Raw genomic sequence first — 15874 nt, forward strand, 5'->3', positions numbered from 1 at the left:
GGTGGTGTCGCGCTTTTTTTTAAATCTGGTATTAGCTTTTCGGTTCTTCCCTGTTTACCTAACACAGAGTCTTTATGGTGTAAGGTGCAGCTTGATAAGTTCGTTCTTGTTATCGGAGCGGTTTATCGCGCTCCTAGTTCGGGCCTGCAAACGATCTTTGATATATATGACTACATTCACAAATACAATCTGGCGAATTTCAAGCTTATCTTGCTGGGCGATTTTAATGCACCCGATATAAACTGGGAAACGCTAGTGGTTGGCTGTCGCGACAGGGCCATTTGTGATGCTCTAGTAGATATAGCTGTGTCATTCGACCTAGATCAGGTTGTCAAAACGTGCACCAGAGATAATTCTGTTCTTGATCTTGTTTTTCTAACTCATAGTATCGCAAACCTAGGTTATGACTGCGAGGTGGTCGAGGGAATTTCTGATCACAAAGCTGTCCTTGTCAGCCTTAACATTCGTGTCAAGCGTTCGAACCCTGAATTCGTCACGTTCCTTGATTTCAACAGAGCTGACGATGTGTCAATTATAGATGAACTTAGTTTTTATTTTGATGATTTTTGTGCCATAAGTCTAGACGCTGATGTCAATACGTTGCTTAGATATTTCAACTCCCTTATAGAAAAATGCATCAACAAATTTGTACCTGTTACTAGAAAGAAAAAGAACCCTGCGCACCCCTGGATTACGAGAGAGGTGCTGCAGTTGATGCGGCAAACGAAGAGGAGACGTCGTTCAACGAAAGATAACACAGAATCAGTTGTTCATACCTCGTTTGAATATCTGAAAACAACCTTGAAAGAAAAGATGTTAACAGCTAAAACCAAATATTTTAATGTAACTTTGTCTGAATTTATGAAATCAAATCCTGCCAAATTTTGGAGATCTATTATTCCAAGATGTAGTGTATCACAGAGTTTTACTATTGAAGGTGAATCTGTAAGTGAGCCGACAAAGATAGCGAACTGTTTCAATGATTATTTTAAATCTGTATTCAGTCGTGACAACGGCAATGATTCAGAGTTTTTCTTTGAAGTATATACCCAGCTTTATCTGATTTAGAGATTAGTGTTTCTGGTGTCCTCAATCTACTAATGAAACTTGACTGTAAGAAAAGCCCTGGCCCTGATGGAATTCCAAATTCTTTTCTTCGCCGTTATTCACTTTGGAGTTCAAAATACCTATCTGTCATTTTCAAAAAATCTATTTCTACTGCAACAGTGCCTCAGTCATGGAAGTCGGCTAAAATTATCCCCTTGTTCAAGTCAGGCAACAAACAGGTGGTCACAAACTACAGACCCATTTCGCTCACATCGTCTTCATGCAAACTTTTGGAACATCTTCTCTATAAACAGATATCTGAGTACCTCGAGACTAATTTTATTCTTTGCCCTCAACAGCATGGTTTTCGTCGTGGTTACTCCACCTCAACCCAACTTCTTGAATTCACTCACGACATAGCTTTAGCTTTAGATAAAAGAGTACAACTTGATGCCATCTTTGTAGATTATTCTAAGGCTTTTGATAAGGTACCACATCATAAGCTTCTTCAGAAATTACAAGCGATATTAAATAATACGTCATTAGTTAATTGGATCGAAGATTACCTAAAAAACAGATCACAGTTTGTTTCATACAGGGATGTTCATTCTAGCAATGTCTCAGTTAGTTCCGGTGTCCCACAGGGATCAGTTTTAGGTCCTCTTTTGTTTTTACTTTATATTAATGACGTTGCAAATGGTCTTCAAGTTAAAATTCGCCTCTATGCAGATGATTGCGTTTTGTACAACGAAATCAACTCGGTAGATGACCATGCCTTACTAAATGACTCTCTTGAACAGTTTTTGAATTGGAGTAAAAAGTGGCAGATGGAAATTAATTTTGAGAAATCTGTAGTTATGTCATTTACTAATAAGAAGGAACCGTCTGTTTTTAGCTATGGTACTCGTAATATAATTCTGCGTCAAGTTCACGAATACAAGTATTTGGGTATTTTTTTCACGCCTAGTCTCAAATGGGATAAGCACATCAGTTCTATTTGTTCTCGTGCTCTGCAAAGGCTAGGATACGTCAAGAGAACTTTAAAATCTTCAACTAGGGAAGTTAAAATAACGGCGTACAAGACCTTGATTAGACCTATCTTAGAGTACGGTTGTGTGGTGTGGGATCCCTATCTAAAAGGTGATATAAAGCAGATTGACGCAATACAATCAAAGGCAGCTAGATTTATTTGTAATAGATATGACCGCAATTTTTCTCCTACATCTGCCATGACTGACATAGGACTTACGCCTCTTGATTCTAGACGCGCTGTAGAACGGCTCAAGCTCCTGCATAAAATAGTGAATAATAACTGTACACTTAATCGAGAAAAATATGTTAGTTTTGTTACTGAATCACGCACTAGAAGCTTCCATCCATTAAATCTTGTACCATACAGAGCCCACCTTAACTGTTTTAAATATTCTTTTTTTCCTAGAACGATAGAAAACTGGAATAACATAAATGGATCCATTCGTTGTCTCGATTTTGATAAGTTTGTGCTAGAAATACAGTAGGTGTTCTGGTATGGTGCCTGGAATCTGTACTTGAAGTGTATGTGATTGTTTTTGTAATCTTTTGATATTGCATTTTTCAAGGTTTTCTAAGTTTTGTTTGTAGGGTGTGTACATCTTTAATCGATTGTCTTTTTGAATGTATATGTATGTTTTCTCTCCACTCCTGCGATGACCTCATCGAGGTCGCAGTATTTTGAAATAAATGAAATAAATAAATAAAATTCTTGGGAGGGATTTTATAACCAGAGACGGCATCATCCTCGACCTCGCAATGAGAGAATACCGGTATGGCTGGAACTCAACCCCTTTAAATTTTCCAGTGAGACCTCAGACAATACCAGTGCGTCTCCCACGAGGCGAAGCACGCCGTTCTGAACAAAATGCAGACGTTTCGCTGATTACCGACGTAGGACAAAATATACATGTACCCTTGAGTTCAATCTCTGGGACAGATATTCAGCGCGAACGTCTTGCGAAAGTGCTGAAGCCGTTTGCTCACATGTTCACTGAGATTCCCGGGAAGACTAATATACTAGAACATCAAATCGATACCGGGGATGCCCGACCAATTCGATTCAACGCGCGCCCCTTGAGTGTTCATAAAAGAAAGCTGCTTGACCGCGCGTTAGAAGAAATGATCGAGACCAAAACGGTACGCCCCTCAAACAGTCCGTGGGCATTTCCTATTGTCCTGGCGCCCAAGAAAGATGGAACAGCGCGTTTATGCGTGGACTATCGACCTCTTAACGCCATAACGAGAAGGGATGCATACCCTTTCCCATCGATCTCGTCCGTAATGTATGCACTGGGATCGGCAAGCATTTTCACCACTCTTGGCTCTAGTAGAGGGTTTTTCCAGATTCCTGTCGCCAAGGCTGACACTCTTAAGACGGCCTTCATTTGCCAGAGGGGCCTATTTGAATTCGATCAACTTCCCTTTGGCCTGTCTAGTTCTCCCGCAAGCTTCCAGAGGCTCATGGACACCGTCTTGGGGGATACTAAGTTTAACTGTGCAATGGCTCACGTGGACGACGTAGTGGTGTTTTCAAAGACCTTGGACGACCACATTAACCATTTGCAGGTTATTTTGCAGCGGATGAATGATGCAGGACTAACGATTAACCCAAAGAAGGTACAGCTGACGTCACGTAGGGTAGCGCTTCTTGGATTCGTGGTGGAACATAGATTCCTCCATCCACAGGAGGAGAAGTTGAAAGCAATGATAGAATTTCCCACTCCTCACGACAAAAAGAGTCTACAGCGATATCTCGGCATGGTGGGATTCTACCGCCAATTTATATCAAACTGTTCCGATTTTGCCCGACCTCTTCATGAGCTGCTACGCCGGGATGTCCCATAGAATTGGACTGCAGCTCACGAGGAAGCATTTAGAACGCTGGAAGTCGCCATTGCCGATACAGCGTCCCTCAGACTTCCCGATCTCAATGCCACATTTGTGCTACAAACCGACGCCAGTGAGTACGGACTAGAAGCAGTGCTTCTGCAGGAACATAATGGGGCCTTACGACCCGTTGCATTTGCGAGCCACACACTGTCGGCAGCGGAGCGTAACTATACCGTCACCGAAAAAGAGTGTCTAGCAATAATATTTGCCCTAAAGAAGTTCGATATGTACCTTGACGGAGCCACCTTTACAATTCAGACGGACCACCAAGCGTCGACCTGGCTCAAAAAATTTAAAAACCCAGCAGGACGTCTAGCTCGATGGGCTCTCACGTTACAGAGATAAACTTTTTCCATTGAGTACCGGCCTGGCAGATCCAACATTGCGCTGGACGCCTTGTCTCGCGCCCCCCTTCCATCCCAGGAAAAGGAAGAAGTGACGGAGTTGGTCGCCGTTACTAACGAGGAACTTTCCTGGGGTGTAGCCGTGACCCGGGAACAGCTGCTCAGAGCCCAGCGAGCAGACGATCTGTGCCAGCACATATCTACGCGGTTAAATCAACCCAGTTCCAGGGGACAGGACATGACTGATGCACACACAGACACCTACGTTCAGAGTAACGATGGCCTTTTACTTCGATACGTACCTCAAGCAGATGAGGGTGACCCTACCACGTCGCCATTTCGCGTAGTCGTGCCGAAAATATTACGATGTACTTTTATAAGTTACTTTCATGACAGTGTCCTGGCAGGTCACAGTAATGGAAAAAAAAATACCAAAAGCTCTGCCGCATTGCAACCTGGCCTCGATTGAACCGCGATGTCTTGCGTTATGCCCGCAGCTGTCCTAAATGCCAGACAGCAAAACCCCGGTGCGGGAAGCCCCTGGGTTTCATGCAGTCGATTCAGAGCATAGAGTTATTATAATGTACGCTAGAGGTTCAACTGGCGCTAGTGTCTATGCGACTTCCGGGAGGCAAATTGAAGCAGACAGCAACCAGTCTACTTTTGCGGTGCTCCTGTGCATCCCTATGGGAAAACGCGCGTGAAATTTGCCTCTTCGCCGGAAAATAACACGAATGGCTTTTATTATTTCGGTTGTACCGGATAGTATGTACACTTATTAATATTGTAAAAGTGTAATTGCTTTAATTAAAGCATTTTTCTCTACCACTGAAAGGTGTTAAGCTTCGCTATATTTCAGGCCCAAACCTATGTTTCATGGCAGGTATGTAAAAACAAGCGACGATTCTAAGCAAACTAACGATCGAAAAGAATGTAGAGTGTGTTCAAGGTTCGCTAGCATTGCGGTGGCGCTTATATATTGCTAATATGCCCGTCCTGTCACTCTATGAAAATGACTCCGTCGTGCATCTTTACGATGGTTAAAAAACATTCGAATGTAAGAAATAAAGTACGTGGACTACGAAAGGTGTGCCTTTTTATTATTTCCTATGTCGGGCAGTTCTTATCGGGCCCCAGTTCTCTGACTTCTCCCTATTTGCAAAGATTTGGAGCGTGCGGTTGATGATTTGAACCCAGAACATGCATCTTCGCACATATTCATGAGCAGAAAAAATTAAGCAGTACTTATTTATTGCAAATCGGACTATACTAGGTGGCTTTCAATTTATTTTGATCGCCTGCATGCACAAGGAGTTACATATTCAATGTTACTGCGTAGTTCTTGCCGTCTCTCTTGGTTTTCCACATGTCCTTCGTTCGTTTGACACATATATCCCCATGGTGGAAAGCGCCGATGCCGTGTTCGCGCTAACAGTGTCCGACAGTGCACATAAATACACGTACGGAGCCGTTTTAGCACCGTTTTTAATCCGATGAATTTGAAAGAAAAACGTCGTACCTGACCAATTATTTCGTCGGCCTGACTGAGAAATGTTCCAAGCTTCCTAGTACGTATGAATTATTCGTGATATTTGCTCTTATATTCGAGCGCGGAGAGAAAATGTACTCGCTTTTTCCCATAGAAATGCATTACCGGAAGTCATTTTCCGACTGGTTGCTGTCTGCTTCAATTTGCAGCAGCACACTAGCGCCACTTGAACCTCTAGAGTACATTATAATAACTCTATGGTTCAGAGTCATCGTCTTTGGGAAGTTGTTGCCTGTGATATCATGAGCCCGTTTCCACGCAGCCCACAAGGCAACAGGTACCTCCTTGTGGTCACCGACCACTTCTCCAAGTAGGTCGACCTTTATCCCCTGCGTCAACTTACGTCCAAGAAGATATAGGACAAACTTCCAGAAACATTTTCCCGGTTTAAGTATTCTGTTGTCCTTTTAACAGACCAGGTCACCTACTACACCAGCACTGTATTTGAAAATTGCTGTGAGATTCTCGGTATCCAACAGAATTGTACTTCCACTCATCACCCCCAGGCCAATATCACTGAAAGAGTAAATCGCAACCTCCGGGCAATGCTAATTTTGTACACTAACGAACACCGCGACTGGGACTCTTATAACCCAGAGATGGCCTTTGCTACCCCATACCACAGAAAACCGAACCACGGGATTCACACCGGCACGATTGAATTTTGGTCGGGAGCTAAAAGTGCCCATGGAAAACATTATAGAGCTTGCGCCAGATGCTCGCCCGCGCCAATCACACTCAAGGTTTGCGCAAAGACTCTGCGATAGTATCCGAAATACAGTGACAATGGCCCGGGGGAATATCGAACTAGCCCAATCACGACAACGAACTCAATATAATAGAGGCCGGAGAAACGTCGAATTTTCTGTCGGAGACCTAGCTCTCTGACGCACTCACCGACTCAGTAACGCCAGCCAAGGATTTTCCGCTTCACTCGCCAAGCGATGGGAAGGGCCATTCGTGGTCGAGACGCGAATCACACGCCTCGCATATCGATTACGGTGCCCCATAACCGGCGCACGCGTCGGACCTGTTAACATCAATGACTTGAAACCTTTTATTGAACGTGGCGAAGAGTGTTGAGAGTTCAGTAACGTCGTCTCCATCTTGTCTAAATGTGCCTCTTCCTGACCTCGACTACCTGCAGCCATGACGCCAGACCGACCGTGGTCACGGCCACGCCACCCAACCCCGCGGCGGTCGTCTTACCATCGGTCGCGCTCCCCGGCAGCCGCAGTCTCGGCCATCGACCGCCTCCTCAGCACCCACGGCGACGCCCCCGAACCCATGAGGCTGCGACGTGGTGCATCAGCGAGCATCACAGCCTCGTGGGGTTCGCTTCCCGCCTGCGCTGGGACCAACAGCCAAAGGTCCCACAAGGACTCGCGCCGGCCGACGTCCCAGCACCATTCCAGGGACGCACCCTGAATGAGCGGTGCGCAGAGGACACACCGTCGACCTACACCGACGAAGAGCGTGCCGGGTTATGCGCCCTGTGCCACGTGCCCATGATAGCGGGGGAGAGTCATCTACACGGGGCCCTCCACACCGAGCGTCGCCAACGACAAGAGAACAACCCATCGGCAGCAACTCGGCCGCTAACATCCGCCGACGTCGAGGCGGGGCTCATCGTCGTGTCGAGATCGTGCCACGAGAGGCTTAGGGCGCCTAACCAGGCAGCACACGCACACGAAGATGTCATCATTGACGAGTTTTAATCCGCCTCCCTGCCCCCTCACTCCTGCCTCATTCAGCAAGCCAACAGCTCCGAACGTGGTATAGAACACCGGGACCACAGTGAACGTCTCCCGTTCCAGCGCAGGCGTCGAGAGTCAACACTTTGCAGTCGAAGCTCAGAGTGCCAAAAGCCAGAGTCTGCTTCCATCGTCCTTCCCGCCAGCCGTCGCGCCACCCCAAGCTCTCCGATTCGCGCCCTTTCAAAAGTCCTTTGAACCGCACGTCAGATACCGTTCGGAGTCCCAGTACCATCGTACGGTCCTCCGTTCATCTTCGAAAAGCTCAAGACTCGCAAAACCGCCATGGGAGCCTCCTTGGTCGACATCATACAGTCCGGCGTGGAGAGCCTCGACAGCGACGTTGGCTTGTGCGCCCCGGATGCCGAGTCGTACACGCTATTCGCCGGCCTGTTCAACCCGGTGATCGAGGACTACCACGGCGGCTTCAAGGCGACCGACAAGCACCCGCTCACGCACGTCAGAGACCTCAGCACCTCGGTCAACGTGGACCCCCCACGACCAGTTCGTCATTTTAACCTGCGTGCGCCGCGGACGCTCGTTTCAGGGCTACCCTTTCAACCCGTGCCTGACGGAGGCCCAATACAGCGAGTTGGAGGAGAAAGTGAGCTCGACTCTGCGTATGCTGGAGGGCGTGCTGTAGGCCACCTACTACCCACTGGCTGGCATGGGCAAGAAGACGCAACAGCAGCTCATCGACGACCACTTCCTCTTCAAGGAAGGCGACCGCTTCCTGCAGGCGGCCATCGCTACCGTCTGACCAAATGCTCCCTTCCCCCGAAGGGGTGGAATGTGTGGGGAACGGAAAAAGACGAGAATAAAGAGGACCGATGACCGGGGGGCGAGCGGGCACGCGGGGACAGTCGGAGCTTGAACACCGCGAGAACTGGTGTTCGTTTTCTCGTCTCCACAATATATATATATTATTAGGACGAAAGAAGCTGGATTTCGACCGGTGCCCGCAGATCTCGTGCAGCGCTAGAAGCTCATGCTTTGCTCGGCCGTTGCTCGAACCATTATATTGGCGACACCACTGTAATTACTCCTCGCTCATTGTATAAACCCCATCGATTCACCAACAGTCTTCCAGGTTGGTGGAGGTCCTCAGCGACACCCTACCTCTCGCACTTCCCGCCAAGACCTGGCGCACTGCAGAGGTCGTACCACCCGACAACCCAACAAGCCTGACGACGAGGGCAACGGAAGCCGGCCCCGTGCACCCACCGTAACCATCAAACACCGCCAGCGGGACCCTGAGTTATTCACTGGAAACGCCGAATCAGACGTCGAAGACTGGCTTAAAAGCTACGAACGGGTGAGCCAGCACAACGAATGGGACGATTCCTTTAAGTTGGCCAATGTCGTATTTTTCTAAAGGATACAGCCCTTCGATGGTACGATAACCACGAAGAGGTAATAAATTCCTGGGACAGATTCAAGACATCTTTTGCTGACGCTTTTGGCCAGCCGGACCATCGCAAACAAAGCATACAAGACCAATCGCTGCACCGGTACCAATCGACAACCGAGTCATCCACAGCCTACATTGAGGATGTTCTCCGACTCTGCCACCGAGTGGATCCCCAGATAAGTGAAAATGACAAGATCCGTCACCTCTTCAAGGGCCTATCACACGAACTTTTTTTCCATCGTCACCCCGAGATCTCCAAATACAGTGGCCAATCTCGTGTCAGAATGTCGAAAGTACGAGGAATTAGACAACGCGCGAATCCTTAAAAGACCTTTTCAGCGCCTCCCTGAGGTATCTTCAGGAGTACACACCGACACCAGTCTGTCGAGCTTGATACGACCATCATCCGTGAAGAGCTGCGTTTCTTTCTGGGCCAGCAGCGCACAACGCCGCCCGTTTTGCAACCACCCGGTCAAACTCATGACATCGCGTCCACTGTCCGCGACGAACTCCGTGCTGTCCTAGAGCCCCTGGGCAAAACTCCATCTGTCTATGTACCAACAGCACCTCTCCCCACACCGTTCCGCGTCTACCAAGCATTTACAGCCCCACCCACTGCAACACCCTGGCAGACCCAACAGACGCGTCGCCGAGCGGATATTTGGAGAACCGACGATATCCGGCCAGTATGCTTTTACTGTCAAACTCCTGGCCATATTGTCCGGTATTGCCGACGCCGCATGGGAGAGACTAATCGCTCCCCAACTCGGAATCAATACCAGGGTAACAACGAAGACAACAGTTACTCCTACAATATTTACCGCAGTGATAACCTTGCTTCCCGGCCTTTCGCAACACCCTACGGTCTCCCTCCCTCCAGCATTAACGCCAGACGGGCCCCTTACGACCGCCGCTCTCCAAGCCCTGTCGCGCCAGCTGAAGCCCGTCGTCGTCGTTCACCCTCGCCTTTTCCTGCTCGTCGCCGTTCCATTTCGCCCTTCAACGACAACGCAGTGGCTTCCACCTCCCACCAGTCAAACTGAACACCGCAGCCTGCATCGACAATGGAGGTCAGGCTGCACCTGCACAATTTGTGGCAAATCTCCCGTTTGTAGGACCGGCTAATATAACTGTGGAAATCGGACGGCAACATTTCATGCTCTTATAGACACTGGCCCAGCCAAATCGTGTATTCCTGAACTCCTCCGACGACACTTGCGCAAAGTACTTACGCCCCCCTCCAGTGGACACCTGTTACGTATGGGTAACGGTGAATTGGTCCAGCCGCTCGGATACTGTTCCCCGTCAGTGAAGGTAGGCCGCAGTCGATATGTTATCCTGCTCACTGTACTCACAAGTTGCATCGCGGACGTCATCCTTGGATGGGATTTCTTATCTTCAACAGCCGCCTTCATTGATTGTGCGAATCGTGAAATTCACCTCAGCCCTTCAGAGGACGGTAATGAACATTTTGAAGCACCACTAGCCGCTCTTCACATTGAACATGATTTACTCCTACTGCCCCAGTCGGCAGTCGTGGCAACTCTCGTCGTCGCCAACCCAGTCGCAAGTACTGTCGCTCTCATCGAACCTCTTCACACCGCTCTAGAGAAAAGAGGAATTGTGATTCCTTATTCTCTGGCCACCATTGCAGACGAAAAGTGTCACATATGGATAAACAACACTTCAACCCATTCTCAAATCCTCCCCCTCCAAGTGCATATTGAACATAGCTTGGGTGCACTTTCCACGACTGCCGCTCATACCAGACCAATTGAGGAAAATAACGTCACCGAAAAACTGGAGAGGTTGATCGCCTCAACCGTCGTCCAAGCCGAACGTCTCAAATTGCGCACTCTTCTTGCATCTTATAGCAGTGTCTTTGATTTCACTGACCAGGTATTAACCCGTACCACACTTCTGGCGCATCATATCGACACCGTTGACTCCCCGCCCCTCAGGAGCAGACCATACCGAACATCCGCTGCAGTACGAAGATTGATACAAAATCACATCACTGACATGCTGGACAAAAGTGTGATCGAGCCTTCCTCCAGTCCCTCGTCGTCGCCCGTCGTTCTCGTAAAAAAGAAGTATGGTACCTGGCGCTTCTGTGTCGACTATCGCCGCCTTAACAAAGTGTCTCGAAAAGACGTATACCCACTTCCCCGGATAGATGATACGCCTGACACGCTACAAGGCTCGTCGTACTTTTCATCCATGGACCTCCGAAGTGGCTATCGGCAAGTTCCAGTTACTTCGGCTGATAAACCTAAAACAGCATTTATAACACCTGAAGGCATTTACCACTTCAAGGTTATGCCTTTCGGGCTCTGTAGTGCGCCTGCGACATTCGAGCGCATGATGGACGTTCTCCTTCGTGGCCTCTCTTGGAACATCTGCCTTTGTTACCTGGACAATATTGTTGTCTTTTCTTCAAACTTCGACGACCACCTATCTTGTCTTCGCACGGTCCTTGACTGCATTCGTGCCGCTGGGTTACAATTGAACTAAAAAAATGTATTTTTGCCGCCAAGAGAGTCAAAGTGCTCGGTCACCTGGTCAGCGCAGTTGGAATAGGCCCAGACCCAGTCAAAACACGAGCTGTGTCCAACTTCCCGGTCCCACAAAATGTCAAGGACGAGAACATTTCTGGGCTTATGCACGTACTTCAGAAAATTTATTTCCGGATTTTCTCATATCGCTGAGCCGCTTAATCAACTGCTACGCAGAGACGCATCTTTTGAATGGGGCCCACACCAGGAAACATCATTTGAAACACTCAGGACAGCATTAACGTCGGCTCCAGTCTTGGGCCACTTCGTCGAAGGTGCCGACACCGAGATACGCACCGATGCTAGTGGCCACGGTATAGGCGCCGTTCTCGCTCAAAGCCACAATGGCCAGCAACGTGTCCTTGCCTATGCTAGCCGAACACTGAACAAAGGCGAACGCAACTTTTCGACTACTCAAAAAGAATGCTTAGCCGTCATCTGGGCTATCTCCAAGTTTCGTCCCTATTTGTATGGATCCCCATTTCGTATCGTGACTGATCACCACGCGCTTTGCTGGTTGGCTAGCCTCAAGGACCCCTCGGGACGTCTAGGGCGTTGATCCTTAAAGCTTCAAGACTACCTTTTCACTGTCGTCTCCAAATCAGGGAAACGACACCTCGACGCTGACGGATTATCTCGATATCCTCTTGCTGGCGATACAACCATTTCTCTCCAGACATAAACCTCACATGCTACAGCAACTCTCAATAACATCGATATGGCTTCAGCACAACTGTCTGACGATTCCTTGAAACCGCTGATTCATTACTTACAAGGCGTCGCAACATCCTGCACTCAACGCACTAAACGACGCGCCCGTCTCTTTATTATTCAGAATAATGTCCTTTATAGACGCAACTACGAGCCCCAAGGACGACAATGGCTTCTTGTGGTTCCGCGACATTTACAGAAACAAATTATTCAAGCGAATCACGACGACCCCACAGCCGGTCACCTCGGCTTTGCTAAAACGTATTTCAGAATACGCTCTAGATTCTTCTGGACTGGCATGCACCGTACCATAAATAACTATGTTCGAGCATGCCATTCATGCCAGACCAATAAAAGACCCACAACAGCACCTCCTGGGCCTCTTCGAACCTTTCTCCCCGAACCACCTATTCGAGCGCATTGCAATTGACATTCTGGGGCCCTTCCCCCAGTCACAAGCCCAAAACCGATGGATCATCGTAGCTATCGACTACTTCACGCGCTACGCCGAAACCAAAGCGCTCCCGACCGCCATGGCACTTCATGCTGCCGATTTCTTTCTTCATTCCATCCTTCTCCGACACGGCGCCCCCCAGTCCATCATCACAGACAGAGAAACGCCTTTTGTTGCAAGCCTTTTCCATGAGGTTTGCCGCCTTGCAAACACAATTCATCACATCACGACCGCCTACCATCCCCAAACGAATGGCTTGGCAGAAAAATTTAATCATACTCTAGCCGATATGACGTCCATGTATATTACTGACGATCAGGACAACTGGGATTTTATTTTGCCCTACGTTAGATACGCTTAAAACACCAGCCGTCAAGCCACTACTGGTTACTCCCCGTATTATCTCCTATATGCTCGCGAGCCGTTATCTACCATTGACATATTGTTGCCATATATAGAAGATTCTTCTCTCGATAATTACGCCCAAGACGTTCTCTACCATGCTGAAGAAGTCAGAAAGCTCTCACGTATTCGCACGCTTGCATCACAACAACAACAAATCATTCGTCACGCCGGGCACCACCCTCCAGTTCCATACAATATCGGTGCAGAGGTTCTTGTTTGGACACCGTACCGCCAGCCCGGAAAATGCGAAAAGCTCCAAAAACAATTCCGAGGCCCTTTCCGTATTTCTCGCCAGCTGTCCCCTACGAACAACGAAGTAACTGCGGTACTTCCGCCACGAGACAACCGCACAAAATCTACTGATATCGTCCACATCGCCCGCCTCAAACCCTACCACCGCCAAGCTTATATACATATAGGGTGTTCCAGAGAACGAGGCCATATCGTTCCTGCGAAAACTACTCATCGCAACTAAAAAAGGCTTGTGGCGTTTTGATCCTGGGCCAGGGGCCCATTTAGGAAAATTATTAAAGTCAGAGATAATTAAGTTAATTATTTTTGCGTAATTAACTTTTTTAATATTGTGTTTAATGGCATGGTTTTGATTAGAAAATTCCTCAGCATCATCGAAAAACACTAAATCAAGAAATTGCAGAACGATAGAAGGCACGCGAAGCATTTTACGGCTTTCTGAAAAACCGCACAAAATCGACGGATTTTTAAGTTTCGGTTTGCTATCGGAGTGCATCTGGGTCCCGGCGGCCCCGCGCCCCGTGGAGAGATAGTGCAACCAACCTCTGCTGCGCTGTCATCGCGCGATGCAGCAGAGGCTGGTTGCACTATCTCTCCACGGGCGCGGTGCCGCAGGGGCTCACATGCGCTCTTTTTTTCTTTTTGAAAGCTGCGATACCTTGCTTAGTTCTAATGATATAGAGTTCGAACGTTTCTTTTGTCTTTTTAGGCAGCTTTAAGAAACAGCTTACCCTGAACATTGTAAGGAACGTGAATTTGAACATGGAACTGGAAATTTGGCTGACCATTTCGAAACTGAGCAAAATGCAGTTGCAATGAACAATTGTATGGTAAACTCGTAAACCTTAGAACAAATCTAAAGATACTGACGAACCCACTTACTTTGTTGACATAAGGACAGCATCGTACGAATCGTATGATGTCTTTTTTACCTCCTTTCTAAGGTTGAAAAGTGTAGCTCTGGCGTCGAGATAGGAGATGCCATCATGCTCTATTAATTCATGCAACTTCGTCTTTAGGCCGTTCTGGAACGTAAAATAAAGATTAAACCAGAACGCACATTTAAAAAGCTAAAAAAATCGGAAGCTTTTTTTTTATGTGCGTATTAATTAGGACGTTTATGAGCCATGTCATAAATTTTAAATAATGCTTTCATAAAAAGAATTTAAAAAAACACAACGCCCCTTTTGGCGAAGTCGTGGCTTAAGTTCTGAAATAAATCAAGTAGCAGATTTAAAAAGGAGTTTAGACAAAGCATATTAGGAAATTATCTTATTACCAGGAACAAACGTCGCTATTGTGCAGTGCTCCTCAAACGTGACGCCGCCACCCCATTACAAAAATAGTATTATTTTACGAGCGGCTCGAAGCCAAATTTGTCACTACAACAGATGGAAAAAATTTATCAAGCTGGATTGTGATTGCGGAGTCAAAAATTCACCATGTAGTTTGACCGGTACGCCTTGGACTAGCACAGCACTTGTCAAAAAACGCGCCCCTTGCGCCGGCGTTCGGTTCCGGGGCTATCCACATACGCGGAAAATTTTAAGGACGTAATTAGCAGTAAACCACCAATACCAGAAATATTTGTGTGTTTATCAATACATTTTGATATACATTTGGTTCCCATAATTTGCTATCAGCGAAATTTTAGCCACGAGTTTAAGAAAAAGGAGGATATGTGCCCCTGTACGAGTTCAGTCCATCAGCCGTATTCACCAGTCGTGACTAACTGGCGCTGTTTTAAAATTAGTATCGCGACTATGTAGTAGCAAACTGAGAGAAAAGATCAGCGACTAAGGATCGACTAGTTCTGCGGTATTCACAAGCGCAAAGCTAGCGGGTGACTATCTAATCTGAACTAAGCAGCGGAAGTGACATAAAGAGATAGGTCACGCGCAGGCGTACTTAAACGCCGCTGCGTAAAGGGGTATTTTATCGTATAAAAACTAATATTTAAACGTTTATCAGGAAGAAAAAAGTTACAATGAGAGACTAACTGCCCGAGACAAAGTTTTACAAAAAAATAATTACAGAAACACAAGGAAGGAATACGGAAGCCGCGTTGCCATCGACATAAACAAATATGGAAGCGCCTGTAAATGCGTTTTTTCTCGCCGTCCAGCGCCCCGCTGAGATCGTTTTAGCGGTTTCTCTGGCGGTTGAACATGGATATTTACACAATATTCGCTCCTCCAATTCTTTCTACATGTGTCCCCCAGCGTTTCGAGACAGAGTAAGTGCTTTGTTAGCGCTGGCGGTCAGCGGTGATACGAGTCGGCCATGGCGCTGAGCCGCTAGTCACCCGCTAGACACCGGCTAAATTAGCCCTACCCCATGACTAAGATTTGTTGGTCGACTTCTTAGTCGCTCGGGGCGACTAGGCCATAAACACGACTGGTGAATACCAAGCGCTCACTTAGCGGCGACTATCGCTCGCCACGTGATCTTGTTAGTCAACGACGTCACT

General features: G+C 47.5%; 1 protein-coding gene across 1 annotated transcript in view; it reads right to left on the reverse strand.

The window, feature by feature from the left end:
- Positions 1-15874, reverse strand: part of LOC115321139 — a 153704-nt gene that overhangs the window by 99942 nt on the left and 37888 nt on the right. The window contains exon 8 of the mRNA XM_040218599.1: positions 14287-14429. Coding sequence (XP_040074533.1) covers positions 14287-14429 — 143 coding nt within the window. The remainder of the gene's footprint in view (positions 1-14286; positions 14430-15874) is intronic.

Source organism: Ixodes scapularis, unplaced genomic scaffold, assembly GCF_016920785.2.
Source record: "Ixodes scapularis isolate PalLabHiFi unplaced genomic scaffold, ASM1692078v2 PGA_scaffold4__175_contigs__length_147842914, whole genome shotgun sequence".
In the NCBI taxonomy this organism is placed as follows: domain Eukaryota; kingdom Metazoa; phylum Arthropoda; class Arachnida; order Ixodida; family Ixodidae; genus Ixodes; species Ixodes scapularis.